Source organism: Scyliorhinus canicula, chromosome 15 (assembly GCF_902713615.1).
Source record: "Scyliorhinus canicula chromosome 15, sScyCan1.1, whole genome shotgun sequence".
Lineage (NCBI taxonomy): Eukaryota > Metazoa > Chordata > Chondrichthyes > Carcharhiniformes > Scyliorhinidae > Scyliorhinus > Scyliorhinus canicula.
This window is the reverse complement of record NC_052160.1, coordinates 9,665,749-9,678,926: the sequence shown is the minus strand read 5'-3', so window position 1 is coordinate 9,678,926 and position 13,178 is coordinate 9,665,749. Positions and strand designations below refer to the sequence as shown.

The 13,178-nt window shown below is 52.6% G+C and overlaps 2 protein-coding genes across 4 annotated transcripts in view; both read left to right on the top strand.

Annotated features, from left to right (window-relative positions):
• Positions 1-4,614, top strand: part of glyr1 (glyoxylate reductase 1 homolog (Arabidopsis)) — a 43,050-nt gene extending 38,436 nt beyond the window's left edge. For all 3 annotated transcript variants that reach the window (XM_038819373.1, XM_038819372.1, XM_038819371.1), the window contains one exon: positions 1,383-4,614. In XM_038819373.1, the coding sequence (XP_038675301.1) occupies positions 1,383-1,457 (75 nt within the window). In that variant the 3' untranslated portion in view covers positions 1,458-4,614. The remainder of the gene's footprint in view (positions 1-1,382) is intronic.
• A 1,226-nt stretch (positions 4,615-5,840) lies between these two features.
• The window catches only part of rogdi (rogdi atypical leucine zipper), a 43,749-nt gene continuing 36,411 nt past the window's right edge, over positions 5,841-13,178 (top strand). Inside the window, exon 1 of the mRNA XM_038819928.1 lies at positions 5,841-5,984. Coding sequence (XP_038675856.1) covers positions 5,943-5,984 — 42 coding nt within the window. The 5' untranslated portion in view covers positions 5,841-5,942. The remainder of the gene's footprint in view (positions 5,985-13,178) is intronic.

The window sequence follows — 13,178 nt, the reverse complement described above, 5'->3', positions numbered from 1 at the left end:
AATGTATTTCTTAAACATTAGGTTGGCAGTTAAACTGACTACACAAGGCAAAGTGTTTTAATCCTATTTAAGGATTACTGTTGTAGAATTTGAAAGCACGTTTGGTTGCTTGTCAATTCTGTGTTCATAGTTCAAGTTCAATTATTGTGCTGTGTAAAAATTCTCCCACGGTTTTCTCATTCTTCATTTGGTTTATTGCTGATTTTGGTCATTGAAAGAGTTGAGAGCCCAAATCAACCCGTGTTGCAGCACATTCTGACAGGACTGGTGGTCCTCCACTATCGTATCCACAACAGCTTTGAATGTTACATTAGATTTTCTGTTGGTTAAGAGGCACCGTGAGCATAGAAAGAAAGTTAGAGGTGGAAAAAATAATCAACCGGAAAGTGACTGAAGATGGCAGTGTTGTCAACTACAATGATTACATCATAAAATGGTGTGATATTTGAAATGGCCGATCAGACTAAGATTAGTTATATCAATAATTAGGAAATAAATCTAACTTTGAACTATACTCCTGTTACCATTCCAAAACTTTGCAGTGGGAATACTGAAATATGAAATAGCTAGCAATAATAAATCTGCTTGAATGACTGTAATTGTCAGCCTTTTGCTTCTTAAGTGAGACTAAAACAATTAGGTACTTTTACTCTGGACAAATACACATGAGCAAATCAAACCTTTAATTCTTTTGAATATCTTGATTTTAAACCTAAGCACTTTGAGAAGTTAGGAAAACAATTAAGCCAAGTTTTTTTTAAAAACTCTCCTTTAAGGAGACGGGAAAGTTTTTAGGTTTTCCCTACTCTGGCTTTTCGAGTTGCAAAGCACTTGCAAAGGCGTGGTGGGTGGAGGTGTGTTGTGGAAACCGCCCAGAAAGCCTGCAGCCCCAGGAGGTAAAATCTTCTAAGGTTGACCCCACCTGCTCTGTTTTTATTACTTAAATTATAATTTCATTAATGTAATTTTAAAAATCATTTTCTCCTAATGCCCACCTGCAGGCGTCTGAGAATGCTGATGTTTAACCTCCTAGCGAGTCAGAACATCAGTAATACAGGTCTGAGGCAGGTTTTAGGACGGGAATTTTATTAGGTGTATAGTAATTGGAAGTCACATCGCTACATTAAAAATTAATGGGGGTAACATGAATTCTTGATTTTCCTGTGTTAATCCTTTTTGAGTTAACACATTTTAAAATTCATATCTGGCATTCCTTCAATTTTGGAACTGATTAATCGGATTTGTGGAAACAGGGTGATTCCTCTCGATTTCTCCATCCACCCTTAGTGCCTTTCCCAAATCGTCTTCCCGTGCTTTGCAATTTATGTTCTGTTCAATGTTGACACCGGTATCAAACTTCTCTGATTTTTTTTTTTATATAGGTGTTCAAGAAAGCGAAGGCATTGGACCAGTCTGAAAATGATATGTCTGCAGTATACCTGGCCTGCAACCAGTGACCACAACAATGTTTTAATTGTTTCCTTTTAAATTCGGGGCCATTTATTTTGGTTTTTATGTTTCCATTATCAGTTACTACTCTAATCTGCCACACTGGCCATTGTACGTTGATTCCTCTGGTGCCTGAGAATGATAATGGGTCCATATCCAGCCAGATGTCATTAATACACTGGCAAGTGGCACCTCTGAGACTGTGAAATAAGCATGTGCTGACCAGCTGCTGCTTTTCTTTTGGTTGTAGTTTTGTTTGGATGGTGGTTAAGAAGTTATTGGAAGATGGGTTGTTGAAAAAAGGTGTATGCTAGTGTTAACCCTTAATAGCTGGTTTTACTGGCTTTATGTACCTCCTGATGTGGTAACTGCTGATACAAACCCAGTTCTGGGACTGTCAGTCACCAGACACAGTATTATAGCACCAAGTCATCAGTAACAAAAGTACATGAAGAAATCTCTCGAGTACTGCTGAGAATAGTGGGGCACACAAACAATTTAAGGCCTGTGCTGTGGTGATATTGCAGTACGTTTTATACTCTGGTTATCTTGGTGATGCCAGTGTGGGTTGCGTTATATAACTACATGTGTCTGGTATTGTTCTTCTGTACAAAATGAAACATTTTACTGAACTGCTGTCCTGCTTTATGTTTCCTGTGTGGTTTGCACTGGAGGAAAAAGGATTTATTGGGGCAGATAATGGGGGGGGGGGAAGAAATACACATGGCACTGTAAAGACTGCATACTTCCTGAACAAGTCCAGTTATTACTAACATGTATCTTGTGTGCAGAGACCTCCTGCTTTGGGAGTTTAAAAACCCCGTAACGATCTTTGTAACTTTAAAAACTTTTTCCGAAAGGAAATTTATCTGCTGCCTACTTTTAAAAGAAAAGTTGCTCCTTTGTTTTTGTACTCAACCGGGTTATTGTTGATTGTTCTGATCAGACGGACCTCTGTTTTTCTTTTTCTCGATTCCAAAAAAATGTTTTGGGACCCAATCAGAATGTTGCAGTATTAAACCAGCAATAAATGCTGGAGGGACTTCTGAGTAAATTTCTTTTTCTGTGCGAAACTTGCTCCCAATGTCATACTGTACATTACACCATTTATACAATTTCTGTATTCTGTGCATGATTGTACTTAACCTATAATTATAGGTTTTTCTTTAAATTTGTATTTATTTACCTTCCTTGGTTTGAAGTATTTGTTTCATTTGCCCACACATTTATTTAAAAATAAAAATTATGCAAACCTGCCGGATATGTTCGAGGCCCGTGCTCTTTGTGGGTCTTTGCGCTGATTATACACAGATGTAGATCCAACTTGGGAATGTAAATTGGACGTGGCTCCCGTCACTTTTAATTGTTCTTGCTTTACTGACACCCTGTTGTTGCATGGAGTGGGTGTGCAATGTAAATCTTGTTCACTTTACTTTGTGAGGCATGTGATCACTTTTGTCAACACCAAAGCATGATGGTCAGGTGTTTAACGTGACCACCCATTGGACAAAAAGATGGGTCAAATTCCATTAAGCCGGTTTTGATAAATATGTAAGAGTGGCCAAATTTGACCGGGATTAGCCCTTGGATTTCTGACTTGAACAAGGGACACTAAAATCAAAAGTTAATCTAAAATGCATGCACACCCCGATTGTCAGCAGCCCCCTGAGGCTCTGCCTGTATTACTATTGTTTGCTATTCCTGTCTGTGAAATAATTTACAGAATTATCAGCTGCCATCAAACTTTGCCTTTGTGTGAGCTCTGTATCTTGCATGCTCTGAAGTTAGTCTGCCCTCGAATCCAGTGAGAATGGAACCTATTTGCTGTGGTTCTAGTCGGAAATAAAATGTACAGATGGCCTCTTCAGAACTCTTCACTTAAGGTTCAGATTACCGTCACCTTTATCAAACTTGGAAACCCTCAAGATAAATGTATTGGATGCAAAGGTTGGGCGGATGGTGCACATGAAGGACTATGCTTAACTCGTTTCCAGAATTAGCAGTTTTGGGAATGTTGCTAAACAGTCTCACCAAGTATCTAAACTGCAGAAACGTCTTCAGCTTGCTTGTCCTGTAAGATCATTATGGAACCTCAAGTGAAGAAAACTGGATTTATGGCACTGTTCACCAAGGAGCAGTACACCAGCTCTTTCGTTCAAGCTTTACTGTTAAATGCTGAGGACCATGCGGCAACTGTACATCTCTGTATTCGATGTTCCTGTGACTAGAACTACTTTTTTGTAAGATTTCTGGGGATGTCACCTCTGTAAATGGTATTTCAGAAACAAAAGAACCCAATTTCAAGATGCATCACAAATGTTGGCTTACAACCACTAACAGCATTTTACTACATCTTCCTATGTGTTGTAGCTTTAACTTTTCCAAGGAGACTTTAATTGATTTAATTCATTCCTGGATAATTCTCTTGCATGTAACCATTACTGTGCTTCCACTTTGCATCAAAGGTTTGTTTGCTTGAGTTATTAAACCATTGCCTTGCAATGCACAGCGTGGCCTGTATCTGTGATCGAGAATGGTGCATATTTAGTGCTATACTTTCACAAAAATTGACTGTACTATTGTACTAATCATCAAGAAAATCTACCTGTACATGCTCCTTCCACTGCAAAATTACCCCTTCCCCCAACACACACAAAGTATAGTAATGCCATCCCATCCATGTTCAGTTAACATTTTATCAGGTAGGATTGATATCAAGCTTATTACAGATCTGGAGTTTCGCCCTCGAGAAAAATACCAGTTAATTTGTAATATTAGCACTGGCTAACTTTGTGCAAAAGTCTTGAGTAAACAACTACAGATAGAACCTGAATCCTGTAAAGCACACTTGTGTACACAAACTGCTGTGGTATTTTTTTGTGAATTTATTGTACTTTTTTCTTCCATGTAGCCTGAATTTAAAATTGCATCCAAAGTACACAATATCCTGTCATTGCATTTTTATATGCCTTATGATATTTCATCTTAAGATCAATATTGCAGAAATTGGCTACTATTTTTATTGATCCATAACGATTATTTTGTTATGTACAAAATTGTATACAACTTGTCAAATGAGTATTTGGAAGTGTAGTGAATATTTTTTTTAATGTATTAAGTTGAGTCAAGCTTGGTCAATAAATGCTGTTATTGTTCAGGAAATTGGTTTATAGTTGTCTCTGCATTTTATTTAGTAGTGTGCAAGCTGAGATTTAAAAATAGTTTCTTGTTATTAGGAACACAAGGTAGTTTTAAGAAATTTATATTTGAATTGTTAGACATTAGAAATAAGGTATAGTTTTAAGTGTGTTTAATGTTTCTGTGCCTGGAAAGTGAAAACCTGTAGTTAGATTTATGCTGGACAAAGGGGTTTGCATGTGTGGGGTTGGTTCATGCTCAACTGTTTCCGTTGTGCTTCAGGAGGGCTATGGTGTGAAGAATAAATAAAAGACGCAAGCATGTGGGTGTTGCTTAGGAAAGGGGAATTTTATTTTTAAAGTTTTAGCTGGATATGCTGCAGTTGGACACAGGACACCAGGGAGTTCACATCTCGGATCTGCCAGGAGAAGCTGGACAGGACAAGGGAGTTGCAATGATGCAGGTTTCTGAAGGAACACGTTACGGTCCAGGGAATTGGGGCAGAAAGAAAATCTGACGACGAGTTAAGAGAACAGGAAATAAAGGGTTTTTTGATAATTCTGGGAACCAGATTTAAAGTTGGACAGCGGACTTCAGAGGTAAATTAAATGTTTGATGCCATTTTAATAAATGTTTGCCATTTTAATATTCATAGAATTTACAGTGCAGAAGGAGGCCATTCAGCCCATCGAGTTTGCACCGTCACTTGAAATGAGCACACCATCCTATCCCCGTAACCCAACCTAACCTTTTTGGACACTAAGGGCAATTTAGAATGGCCAATCCACCTAACCTGCACATCTTTGGACTGCCACTCCCACACGGGGAGAAGGTGCAGTCTCCACACAGACAATGACACAAGCTGGGATTTGGAGCTGTGAAGCAACTTTGCAAACCACTCCCCATATTGTATGGCAATAGAGAGTAAAATAAATTGTCAGCAGTCAAGATGGGAATGGTTTAAAATCCTGAACAGGATTCACTTTGGAAGTTTGTTTTAAAACTGTCATTTAGAAAAGTTGGACTGGATTACAAAAGGCAAACCACGAATGGAAAGCAGTATTGTGAACAAAGGTTTTGGTGGTTTTTGGGGAGTAGAGTTTGGAAACTCATATGACAATCATCTGGGGGGATTCAGAGGAGGCATTCACTTGAGGTCCAGAGTGGAGGGAGTATTTGACCACGGCTAAAGGGATGTGTTACTGAGCCAGTTGTAGTTTAAAATGTGGGGATGTAAGTTTCAACACTTCATTATGAATACTGTATATCTTGACCATATCGCGGCACTGCCGGAAGCGGCGGACTGATTTGCCGGCGGACACCGGAAGCCGCGCTCCTGCCCTCCACTGAGCGGGATGGCGGCAGCGGCGGCCAGTGAGACGGAGAGAGCGGTGTTGGTGAGTGCGGCACCGGGACGGATGGGCGACACCGTGGCGAGACCCCACCCCCCACACTGGAGGAGGGGGTGGGGGGGGCAAGGACACTGGAGGAGGAGTTGGGGGGGGCAAGGACACTGGAGGAGGGGGGGCAAGGACACTGGAGGAGGGGGGGCAAGGACACTGGAGGAGGGGGGGCAAGGACACTGGAGGAGGGGGGGCAAGGACACTGGAGGAGGGGGGGCAAGGACACTGGAGGAGGGGGGGCAAGGACACTGGAGGAGGGGGGGCAAGGACACTGGAGGAGGGGGGGCAAGGACACTGGAGATGGGGGGGCAAGGACACTGGAGGAGGGGGTGGGGGGGGCAAGGACACTGGAGGAGGGGGTGGGGGGGGGGCAAGGACACTGGAGGAGGGGGTGGGGGGGGCAAGGACACTGGAGGAGGGGGGGGGGGGGGCAAGGACACTGGAGGAGGGGGTGGGGGGGGCAAGGACACTGGAGGAGGGGGTGGGGGGGGCAAGGACACTGGAGGAGGGGGTGGGGGGGGCAAGGACACTGGAGGAGGGGGTGGGGGGGGCAAGGACACTGGAGGAGGGGGTGGGGGGGCAAGGACACTGGAGGAGGGGGTGGGGGGGGGCAAGGACACTGGAGGAGGGGGTGGGGGGGGGGCAAGGACACTGGAGGAGGGGGTGGGGGGGCAAGGACACTGGAGGAGGGGTGGGGGGGGCAAGGACACTGGAGGAGGGGGTGGGGGGGGGCAAGGGACACTGGAGGAGGGGGTGGGGGGGGGCAAGGACACTGGAGGAGGGGGTGGGGGGGGCAAGGACACTGGAGGAGGGGGTGGGGGGGGCAAGGACACTGGAGGAGGGGGTGGGGGGGGGCAAGGACACTGGAGGAGGGGTGGGGGGGGCAAGGACACTGGAGGAGGGGGTGGGGGGGGGCAAGGACACTGGAGGAGGGGGTGGGGGGGGGCAAGGACACTGGAGGAGGGGGTGGGGGGGGGGCAAGGACACTGGAGGAGGGGGGTGGGGGGGGCAAGGACACTGGAGGAGGGGGTGGGGGGGCAAGGACACTGGAGGAGGGGGTGGGGGGGGGCCAAGGGACACTGGAGGAGGGGGTGGGGGGGGCAAGGACACTGGAGGGGGGGGGGCAAGGACACTGGAGGAGGGGGTGGGGGGGCAAGGACACTGGAGGAGGGGGGGGCAAGGACACTGGAGGAGGGGGGGGCAAGGACACTGGAGGAGGGGGTGGGGGGCAAGGACGCTGGAGGAGGGGGTGGGAGGGGCAAGGACACTGGGGGTGGGGGTGGGGGGGGGCAAGGGACACTGGAGGAGGGGGTGGGGGCAAGGACACTGGAGGAGGGGGTGGGGGGGGCAAGGACACTGGAGGAGGGGGTGGGGTGGGGGCAAGGACACATGGAGGAGGGGGTGGGGGGGCAAGGACACTGGAGGAGGGGGGTGGGGGGGCAAGGACACTGGAGGAGGGGGTGGGGGGGGGGCAAGGACACTGGAGGAGGGGGTGGGGGGGGGGCAAGGACACTGGAGGAGGGGGGGGGGGGGGGCAAGGACACTGGAGGAGGGGGTGGGGGGGGGCAAGGACACGGGAGGAGGGGGGGGGGGGGGGGCAAGGACACTGGAGGGGGGGGGCAAGGACACTGGAGGAGGGGGTGGGGGGGGCAAGGACACTGGAGGAGGGGTGGGGGGGGCAAGGACACTGGAGGAGGGGGTGGGGGGGCAAGGACACTGGAGGAGGGGGGTGGGGGGGGGCAAGGACACTGGAGGAGGGGGTGGGGGGGGCAAGGACACTGGAGGTGGGGGGGGCAAGGACACTGGAGGAGGGGGTGGGGGGCAAGGACACTGGAGGAGGGGGTGGGGGGGGGCAAGGACACTGGAGGAGGGGGTGGGGGGGCAAGGACACTGGAGGGGGGGGCAAGGACACTGGAGGAGGGGGTTGGGGGGGCAAGGGACACTGGAGGAGGGGGTGGGGGGGGCAAGGACACTGGAGGAGGGGGTGGGGGGGGCAAGGACACTGGAGGAGGGGGTGGGGGGGGGCAAGGACACTGGAGGGGGGGGCAAGGACACTGGAGGAGGGGGTGGGGGGGGCAAGGACGCTGGAGGAGGGGGTGGGGGGGGGGCAAGGACACTGGAGGAGGGGGTGGGGGGGGGCAAGGACACTGGAGGAGGGGGTGGGGGGGGGGCAAGGACACTGGAGGAGGGGGTGGGGGGGGGGGCAAGGACACTGGAGGAGGGGGGGCAAGGACACTGGAGGAGGGGGGCAAGGACACTGGAGGAGGGGGGGCAAGGACACTGGAGGAGGGGGTGGGGGGCAAGGACACTGGAGGAGGGGGTGGGGGGGGCAAGGACACTGGAGGAGGGGGTGGGAGGGGCAAGGACACTGGGGGTGGGGGTGGGGGGGGCAAGGACACTGGAGGAGGGGGTGGGGGGCAAGGACACTGGAGGAGGGGGTGGGGGGGGGGGCAAGGACACTGGAGGAGGGGGTGGGGGGGGGGCAAGGACAATGGAGGAGGGGGAGGGGGGGCAAGGACACTGGAGGAGGGGGTGGGGGGGCAAGGACACTGGAGGAGGGGGTGGGGGGGGGGCAAGGACACTGGAGGAGGGGGTGGGGGGGGGCAAGGACACTGGAGGAGGGGGGGGGCAAGGACACTGGAGGAGGGGGTGGGGGGGGCAAGGACACTGGAGGAGGGGGGGGGGGGGGGGCAAGGACACTGGAGGGGGGGGGCAAGGACACTGGAGGGGGGGGTGGGGGGGGCAAGGACACTGGAGGAGGGGGTGGGGGGGGCAAGGACACTGGAGGAGGGGGTGGGGGGGCAAGGACACTGGAGGAGGGGGTGGGGGGGGCAAGGACACTGGAGGAGGGGGTGGGGGGGGCAAGGGACACTGGAGGGGGGGGGGCAAGGACATTGGAGGAGGGGGTGGGGGGGGCAAGGACACTGGAGGAGGGGGGGGGGGGGGCAAGGACACTGGAGGAGGGGGTGGGGGGGGCAAGGACACTGGAGGGGGGGGCAAGGACACTGGAGGAGGGGGTTGGGGGGGCAAGGACACTGGAGGAGGGGGGGGGGGGGGCAAGGACACTGGAGGAGGGGGTGGGGGGGCAAGGACACTGGAGGAGGGGTGGGGGGGCAAGGACACTGGAGGGGGGGGGGCAAGGACACTGGAGGAGGGGGTGGGGGGGGGCAAGGACGCTGGAGGAGGGGGTGGGGGGGGGGCAAGGACACTGGAGGAGGGGGTGGGGGGGGGCAAGGACACTGGAGGAGGGGGGGGGGGGGGGGCAAGGACACTGGAGGAGGAGGGGGTGGGGGGGGGGCAAGGACACTGGAGGAGGGGGGGGCAAGGACAATGGAGGAGGGGGGCAAGGACACTGGAGGAGGGGGGGCAAGGACACTGGAGGAGGGGGTGGGGGGCAAGGACACTGGAGGAGGGGGTGGGGGGCAAGGACACTGGAGGAGGGGGTGGGGGGAGCAAGGACACTGGAGGAGGGGGTGGGGGGGGGCAAGGACACTGGAGGAGGGGGTGGGGGGGCAAGGACACTGGAGGAGGGGGTGGGGGGGGCAAGGACAATGGAGGAGGGGGTGGGGGGGGCAAGGACACTGGGGGTGGGGGGGGCAAGGACACTGGAGGAGGGGGGGGGGCAAGGACACTGGGGGTGGGGTGGGGGGGGGGCAAGGACACTGGAGGAGGGGGTGGGGGGCAAGGACACTGGAGGAGGGGTGGGGGGGGCAAGGACACTGGAGGAGGGGAGGGGGGGGCAAGGACACTGGAGGAGGGGGTGGGGGGGGGGCAAGGACACTGGGGGTGGGGGTGGGGGGGGGCAAGGACACTGGAGGAGGGGGTGGGGGGCAAGGACACTGGAGGAGGGGGTGGGGGGGCAAGGACACTGGAGGAGGGGGGGGGGGGGGGGCAAGGGACACTGGAGGAGGTGGGGTGGGGGGGCAAGGACACGAGGTGGGGAGGGCAAGGACACTGGAGGAGGGGGGTGGGGGGGGCAAGGACACTGGAGGAGGGTGGGGGGGGCAAGGACACTGGAGGAGGGGGTGGGGGGGCAAGGACACTGGAGGAGGGGGTGGGGGGGCAAGGACACTGGAGGAGGGTGGGGCGGGGCAAGGACACTGGAGGAGGGGGTGGGGGGGGCAAGGACACTGGAGGAGGGGGTGGGGGGGGCAAGGACACTGGAGGAGGGGGGTGGGGGGGGCAAGGACACTGGAGGAGGGGGGGGGGGGGGCAAGGACACTGGAGGGGGGGGGGGGGGGGGCAAGGACACTGGAGGGGGGGGGGGGGGGGGCAAGGACACTGGAGGAGGGGTGTGGGGGGGGCAAGGACACGGAGGAGGGGATGGGGGGGGCAAGGACACTGGAGGAGGGGATGGGGGGCAAGGACACTGGAGGAGGGGGTGGGGGGGGGCAAGGACACTGGAGGAGGGGGTGGGGGGGGGCAAGGACACTGGAGGAGGGGGGGGGGGGGGCAAGGACACTGGAGGAGGGGGTGGGGGGGGGCAAGGACACTGGAGGAGGGGGTGGGGGGGGGCAAGGACACTGGAGGAGGGGGGGGGGGGGGGCAAGGACACTGGAGGAGGGGGAGGGGGGGCAAGGACACTGGAGGAGGGGGTGGGGGGGGGCAAGGACACTGGAGGAGGGGGTGGGGGGGGCAAGGACACTGGAGGAGGGGGTGGGGGGGGGCAAGGACACTGGAGGAGGGGGTGGGGGGGGAAAGGACACTGGAGGAGGGGGTGGGGGGGCAAGGACACTGGAGGAGGGGGTGGGGGGGGCAAGGACACTGGAGGAGGGGGTGGGGGGGGCAAGCACACTGGATGGGGGGCAAGGCACGCATCATGCTCCTCGTGTGCGATGTGGGAGCTCAGGGACACGTCCACTGTCCCTGGCTCCTTCACGTGCAAGAAGTGTGTTCAGTTGCTGGCTCTGCTGCACAGCAGGGCAGGAAGAAAAATGGCAGGGCTATAGTGATAGGGGACTCGATCGTGAGGGGAATAGACAGGCGGTTCTGTGGACGCAATCGAGACTCCGGGATGGTATGTTGCCTCCCTGGTGCAAGGGTCAAGGATATCTCGGAGCGACTGCAGGACATTCTTGGGGGGGGGGGGGGGGGGGTAGGGTGAACAGCCAGCTGTCGTGGTGCACATAGGCACCAAAGATATAGGTTAAAAAATGGGATGAGGTCCTCCAAGCGGAATTCAGGGAGTTAGGAGTTAAACTAAAAAGTAGGACCTCAAAGGTAGTAATCTCAGGATTGCTACCAGTGCCACGAGCTAGTCAGAGTAGGAATGTCAGGATAGATAGGATGAATGCGTGGCTCGAGAGATGGTGCAAGAGGGAGGGATTCAAATTCCTGGGCATTGGGACCGGTTCTGGGGGAGGTGGGACCAGTACAAACCGGACGGTCTGCACCTGGGCAGGACTGGAACCGATGTCCTGGGGGGGGGAGCTGTTGGGGAGGGTTTAAACTAGGGGGATGGGAACCGATGCAGGAAGTTGGAAGGTAGTAAAACGGGGACAGAAGCAAAAGGAAGTAAGAGGAAAAGTGCAAGGCAGAGAAGACATAGTCAAAAATCAAAAAGGGCGACAGTACAAGGTATAGTGACTGAGGGGAGCTCAGTGAATAGGCCCAGTAATACTAAAAGGAATAAAACTGGAGATGTTAAGATTCAAAACAGAGGTTAAAAAAAAAACAACATCTGTGTACTTTACCTGAATGCTCGTAGTATTCGGAATAAAGTAAATGAGTTGATGGCACAAATCATCGTGAATGACTATGATTTAGTAGCCATTACTGAAACATGGTTAAAGGATGGTCACGACTGGGAGTTAAATATCCAAGGGTATCAAACTATTCGGAAGGACAGAGTGGGTGGTAAGGGAGGTGGTGTTGCTCTGTTATTTAAGGATGACATCGGTGCTATGGAGGATAAGGTTGAATCCATTTGGGTGGAAATCAGGAATAGTAAGGCGAAAAAGTCACTGATAGGAGTAGTCTATCGGCCACCAAATAGTAACGTTATGGTGCGGCAGGCAATAAACAAAGAAATGACTGATGCATGTAGAAATGGTACAGCAGTTATCATGGGGGATTTTAATCTACATGTCGACTGGTTTAACCAGGTCGGTCAAGGCAACCTTGAGGAGGAGTTTATAAAATGTATCCGCGATAGTTTCCTAGAACAGTATGTAATGGAACCTACGAGGGAACAAGCGGTCCTAGATCTTGTCCTGTGTAATGAGACAGGATTGATTAATGATCTCATAATTAGGGATCCTCTTGGAAGGAGCGATCACAATATGGTGGAATTTAAAATACAGATGGAGGGTGAGAAGGTAAAATCAAATACTAGTGTTTTGTGTTTAAACAAAGGAGATTACAATGGGATGAGAGAAGAACTAGCTAAGGTAGACTGGGAGCAAAGACTTTATGGTGGAACAGTTGAGGAACAGTGGAGAACCTTCCAAGCGATTTTTCACAGTGCTCAGCAAAGGTTTATACCAACAAAAAGGAAGGACGGTAGAAAGAGGGAAAATCGACCGTGGATATCTAAGGAAATAAGGGAGAGTATCAAATTGAAGGAAAAAGCATATAAAGTGGCAAAGATTGGTGGGAGACTAGAGGACTGGGAAATCTTTAGGGGGCAACAGAAAGCTACTAAAAAAGTTATAAAGAAGAGTAAGATAGAGTATGAGAGTAAACTTGCTCAGAATATAAAAACAGACAGTAAAAGTTTTTACAAATATATAAGACAAAAAAGAGTGGCTAAGGTAAATATTGGTCCTTTAGAGGATGAGAAGGGAGTTTTAATAATGGGAGATGAGGAACTGGCTGAGGAACTGAACAGGTTTTTTGGGTCGGTCTTCACAGTGGAAGACACAAATAAAATGCCAGCGACTGATAGAAATGAGGCTATGGCAGGTGAGGACCTTGAGAGGATTGTTATCACTAAGGAGGTAGTGATGGGCAAGCTAATGGGGCTAAAGATAGACAAGTCTCCTGTCCCTGATGGAATGCATCCCAGAGTGCTAAAAGAAATGGCTAGGGAAATTGCAGATGTACTAGTGATGATTTACCAAAATTCACTAGACTCTGGGGTGGTCTCGGTGGATTGGAAATTAGCAAACGTGACACCACTGTTTAAAAAAGGAGGTGGGATGAGAGCAGGAAATTATAGGCCAGTGAGCTTAACTTCAGTAGTAGGGA